Below are 6000 nucleotides of genomic sequence, written 5' to 3' on the forward strand. Positions count from 1 at the left end.
TCGGTTGAGTGTTAAGGCCCTGCGAGAGAAAGGCTGGGGTCTGATACGTCGCTATGGGGTGTCGATGCTCCGGGTACAAAAGGTCGGGGGTCGGTACACCCGTTTGGTAGAGAGGAGTGTCGAGGCTCCGAGTACAAAGGGTCGGGGGTCGGCATGATGAGTCTAATTGAGATTAGTATTGAGTCCACACGTGGGGGAGGCCAAGAACCAATACGTTGAGCAGACGTCGGTACCTTGGGGATAAATGATATGAACCAAGGAGCTACCGTTGTTATGCCTCATGGACCGATTACAAGATCGAGAGCTAGGAAACTTCAACAAGCTTTGCTACTTCGTGTCCAAGCGTTCTTGAACTCGACAAGAGAAATAAAGGAAGATGTGCAAGAAGTTAGAACTATGCACTTCAATTTGGTGCAAGTTATGCATTTTTAAGTGTTTTTATGGCAAGTTAAAGTCCACTTGGTCAAGGTCAAAGTCAACTCCATCAAGACAAGTCAAAGTCAACTCATTCAATTCAAAAACCAAGTCAAACACTCACATCCCTCATTATGGACGGGATTGCAATTATTTTGGTTGGCTTTCCATGTTCTTAACCTTTTCATTTGCTTGTCTTTTCATTTCTCGTAAGTTATGTCTTTTCATTTACAAGTCTTTTCATTTCTTGTAAGTTACAAGTCTTTTCATTTGCTTAAGACTTTTCATATGACTTGTTAGGATGGCTATATATAGCCTTGAGATGTCTTGTTGTAACACAATTTGAAGTTGAATGAAAAGTGAGTTTTCTCATTAGCTTGGTTGAGAGATTTATCTCCCATTTCTTGTGCAATTTCTTGTGTCTTTAGAATTTGCATCTTAGGATCATTCAAGCGGTGTTGATCATACCTCTTGTGGAGTGATTCGAATCACGAGTTTAGAAACAAGTTTTCTCTACTCTTGATATTGATCATCAAGGTAATCCGTTCTAAAACTTTTCCTTGGGTTGATTCCATACTTGTTTTCGGGGTTTTTGGGATTGAGTTCTATGGGTCTTGTTCGTTAGCAAGGTTCTTAGATCCAACTCTCAAGGGTTTCTTAACATTTTGGTATCAGAGCATTAGGCTCTTTGATCGGATATATGTTTCCTTGCATTTATCTCTTTGAATTCTGTGTTCCTTGCTTATGTTTTATTATATCTAAGCATATGCATTCTGTCAAAAAAATTACAAAAAAAAAAAGTATCAATTCCATTCATCTTTTCCAATTTTCGTCTTCTGCATTATTATAGATCTGGATCTTATCTACAAATCTGTCTTCTTTGAAGTCTTATGATTCGACTTTCTTAGTGGTGAAATTCGTGCACTTTGCTGATTGATTTATAAAAAAAAAAAAAAAAACTGAACGTGAAAGCATTTATTGTTAGCATTATTGTGCTTTTGCTGATCCATAACTGAAAAAAAAAAAAAACGAAAGAAAGAAGAAAAAAAAACATAGAAGACCCCATTTGTCATTACTTCTTTGTGTAGCCTTGCATTGAAATCTCATGCTACTTCCTTGTTGCTTAATTCCCAACCATCTTTATCTTTAACTCTACTTTCGTTTCTTTCTAGCTTCCATTATAACTCTGTCCATTATTTTTTTTCTTAACTTGTTTCTTTGTTGTTATTCGGGTTACTCCCAAAATCACACTCTTGTTTGAGTTCTTATGTGCTGTCTAAACCACTTGAAATGCACATAGCTTTTAACTTTGCTAGACTCACTTACCGATTTGTTTGAAGTGCATATGAGTGTACTAAGTTGTGAGGGAGAGATTGTAAGGGAGCGATACATTATTTTGAGTGTTGAGGGTTAAACACGAGTGAACTTCACTAACGAGTGAATTAGTGAGGGAGTGCTTGTGAGGTCCATTTCTTGTCACTCTATTTTGTTTTTACAGCATGGCTAATCTTGGAGATGAAGGCAATATTTCTGATGCCCGGAGGAGAGAGGCGCTAGAAGGAACTGTTGAACGAATGATTCGTAGCATGGAGGCATTGACAGAACGGATAGGAAGGTTGGAGACTCAAAACCAAGCTCAGGAGAGAGTTCCACCACCTCCACCACCACGTGTTATGGATGAGGATGAGTATGAAGGTGATGGATCCGATCATTGGGAGGACGATCAGGCTACAGTTTTAGCGGGTCCAAGAGGGGGTGATAGACACGTTGGTCGTGGCTTAGATCGAGGGAGAGGCCGGGGAAGAGGCTATCATAATTTCCAAAGAGCCCCACGAGCGAATGCTCAAGTTGATCGAAACTTGGGAAACATCAAATTAAAACTTCCGAAGTTCTATGGTAAGACTGATCCGGAAGCGTACATTCAATGGGAGAAAGAAGTGGAGTTCGTGTTTGATTGCCATAATTTCAGTGAAGAAAAGAAGGTACGACTATGTCTTGCTCAATTCAAAGATTATGCAGTAACATGGTGGGACAAATTAATGTCAATTAGGAGACGAAACCTTGAGGCGCCAATCGATTCATGGTATGAGTTCAAGGAGTTGTTGAGGAGGCGATTTGTTCCTAGACATTTCCACAGGGACACAGCGCAAAAGCTCCAAGTGTTGAGACAAGGTAGTAAGTCTGTGGAGGACTATTACAAGGAGATGGATACGTTGATGAATCGGCTGGATCTTGAAGAGGACATGGAGAATCTCATGGCACGGTTTCTTAATGGCTTAAACAAGGAGATTGCGGATAAGGTTGATCTACAACCTTACTTTAACATCGAAGAGATGTTGCACCTTGCCATCAAAATTGAGAAGCAGCTCCAAAGGCGATCTCAAAGGTATTCTACTAAGCCCTTTTCCCATTCATCTTCTACATGGAAAACGGATAGTAAGAGTGCTGATTCTAAACTTAGAAATCGAGAGGCATATGAGAAACCAAAAGAAAAGTTTGAGAAAGGAGAGAGTTCCAAGAAGGGGAAAGAGAAAGTTGATGAACCTAATGTGAGGAATCGGGATATTAAATGCTGGAAATGTCAAGGAGTAGGACATTACAGTCGAGACTGCCCTAATAGAAGAACTATGATAATTAGAGAAGGAGAGTTTGTAACAGAAGATGAGAAGGAAGATGAGGTAGAAGAGGACGACAATGGTGAATGTGAGAGTGAGGAGTATAGTGAAGAGGACCCTACACATATGTCCTTAGTCACTAGGAGAGCTCTCAGTACTCAAATTAAGGAGGATGGCCTAGACCAACGAGAGAACTTATTTCACACTAGGTGTCTTGTCCAAACTGTGCCTTGTAGTGTGATTATTGATAGTGGTAGTTGTACCAACGTTGTAAGTTCTATTCTGGTCAAGAGGCTTAACTTAGAGACAAAACCACATCCTAGACCATATAAACTTCAATGGTTGAGTGATTGTGGGGAGGTAAAGGTGAGTAGACAAGCTCTTGTTTCTTTTGCTATTGGAAAATATGTTGATGATGTTTTGTGTGATGTTGTACCTATGCATGCCGGGGATATATTGTTGGGTAGACCTTGGCAATTTGACCGTCGGGTAATGTATGATGGGTATGCCAATCGCTATTCTTTTACTCATCATGGAAGAAAAACTACTCTTGTACCTTTGTCACCAAAAGATGTGCATGTTGATCAATGCAAACTTGAAAAGAAGAGGCAAGAGGCTGATGCAAAAGCAAAAAGTGAAAAAGAAACAAAAGAAAATGAGTTGAGAGAAAAAAAAAGTTTGAGTGAAAAGCAAGGGAGTAGCAATCAGCCTAGTGGGAAAAATGAGAGAAAAGCCAAAACGGTGAGCTTGTATGCTAGTTCAAGTGAGGTTAGGAATGTTTTAATGGCGAAACGGACTGTTCTTGTACTTTTGTACAAAGGGTCTTGTTTTCTTACTAACGAGCTTAACACCTCCTTGCCTAGTATTTTTGTTTCTCTTTTACAGGAATTTGAGGACTTGTTTCCCGAGGAGATGCCCAAGGAATTGCCACCACTTCGTGGCATCGAGCATAAGATTGACTTCATTCCAGGTGCTACCATACCTAACCGACCAGCTTATAGGACTAATCCTACTGAAGCCAAAGAAATTCAAAGGCAAGTGGATGAATTGTTAGCTCATGGGTATGTACGCGAAAGCCTTAGTCCTTGTAGTGTGCCTGTTATTTTAGTGCCTAAAAAAGATGGAACTTGGAGAATGTGTGTAGACTGTAGGGCCATTAATAAGATCACTGTTAAATATCGTCATCCTATTCCTAGGTTAGATGATATGTTAGATGAATTGCATGGCTGTAGTCTCTTTACTAAGATTGATTTGAAATCTGGGTATCATCAAATTCGTATGAATGTTGGAGATGAATGGAAAACTGCATTTAAGACCAAATATGGATTGTATGAGTGGCTTGTTATGCCTTTTGGTTTAACTAATGCTCCTAGTACTTTCATGAGGTTGATGAACCATGTATTGCGTGAATATTTGGGAAAATTTGTGGTTGTTTATTTTGATGATATACTTGTGTATTCGAAGTCTTTGGAAGATCATGTAATGCATGTGCGTGCTGTTCTGACTACACTTAGAAACGAGAAATTGTATGCTAACCTAAAGAAATGTAATTTTTGCATGGAAAGGGTTAATTTTCTTGGTTTCATTGTGTCTAGTCGAGGAGTTGAGGTGGATAGTGAGAAAGTTAAGGCTATTAGCGAATGGCCAACTCCCACGAATGTTGGGGAGGTTCGAAGTTTTCATGGGCTAGCTAGCTTTTATCGACGTTTTATTAAGGACTTTAGCACCCTAGCTTCACCTCTAAATGAATTGGTAAAGAAAAATGTTCCTTTTGTTTGGGGTACATCCCAAGAGCATGCTTTTAATGTTTTAAAGGATAAGTTGTGCAATGCTCCTCTACTTGCTTTACCGAACTTTGATTTGACTTTTGAAATTGAATGTGATGCAAGTGGGATTGGAATTGGGGCTGTACTAATGCAAAACCATAAGCCACTAATGTTCTTTAGTGAAAAGTTGAGTGGTGCTTCTTTGCGGTACCCAACTTATGACAAAGAACTTTATGCTTTGGTACGAGCTTTGCACACTTGGCAGCATTATCTTTGGCCAAAGGAGTTCGTCATTCATACGGATCATGAGAGCCTAAAGCACTTGAGAGGGCAAAGCAAACTGAATCGCAGACATGCCAAGTGGTTGGAGTTTATAGAGACATTTCCATATGTGATTAAGTATAAACAAGGTAAGGAGAACATTGTTGCAGATGCTTTATCACGAAGGTATGCTCTCTTTAATACTTTGAATGCTAAGATTTTAGGATTTGAACATCTCAAGTCCTTGTATCTAGATGATGTGTTCTTTGCTCCTTTTGTTGAATCGTGTGAAAAAGGACTTGTTGTTGATGATTACATGTTGTTTGAAGGATTTTTGTTTCGAAAAGGAAAACTTTGCATTCCATCTTGTTCAATTCGTGAATTGCTTGTAAAGGAAGCTCATGGGGGTGGTTTAATGGCTCATTTTGGTGTTTCTAAAACTTATGATATGCTTGCTGAACATTTTTATTGGCCTAAGATGAAGCATGATGTGCATAAAGTGTGTAAGCATTGTATTGCATGCAAACAAGCTAAGTCTAGGTTACAACCACATGGTTTATATTCACCTTTGCCTGTTCCTACTACTCCTTGGGTTGATATTTCTATGGATTTTGTCCTTGGTTTACCAAGAACTCGGAAGGGTAGGATAGTATATTTGTAGTGGTTGATAGGTTTAGCAAGATGGCGCATTTCATACCATGCCATAAAACCGATGATGCTAAATTGATTGCTGATTTGTTTTTTAGGGAAGTTGTTCGTTTGCATGGCATTCCTAGAACTATTGTTAGTGATCGCGATGTAAAATTTTTAAGTCATTTTTGGCGTGTGTTATGGGGAAAGTTGGGAACCAAACTTGTTTATTCTACTACTTGTCATCCCCAAACTGATGGACAAACTGAGGTAGTAAATAGGACAATGGTTACCATGCTTCGAGCAATCATAGA

General features: G+C 39.3%; 1 protein-coding gene across 1 annotated transcript; it reads left to right on the forward strand.

Moving 5' to 3' along the window:
* Nucleotides 1-1913: 1913 nt before the first annotated feature.
* On the forward strand, nucleotides 1914-5717 carry LOC148213121 (uncharacterized). Its single transcript, XM_088123251.1, has 4 exons — nucleotides 1914-2800; nucleotides 3017-3518; nucleotides 3915-4090; nucleotides 4625-5717. The coding sequence occupies exons 1-4, from the start codon at nucleotides 1914-1916 to the stop codon at nucleotides 5715-5717; spliced, it is 2658 nt and encodes an 885-aa protein (XP_087979377.1).
* Nucleotides 5718-6000: the final 283 nt, after the last annotated feature.

This window comes from Momordica charantia (genome assembly GCF_013281855.1).
Source record: "Momordica charantia cultivar OHB3-1 chromosome 1 unlocalized genomic scaffold, Mcharantia_2.0 BLBB01000001.1, whole genome shotgun sequence".
NCBI classification, from domain to species: domain Eukaryota; kingdom Viridiplantae; phylum Streptophyta; class Magnoliopsida; order Cucurbitales; family Cucurbitaceae; genus Momordica; species Momordica charantia.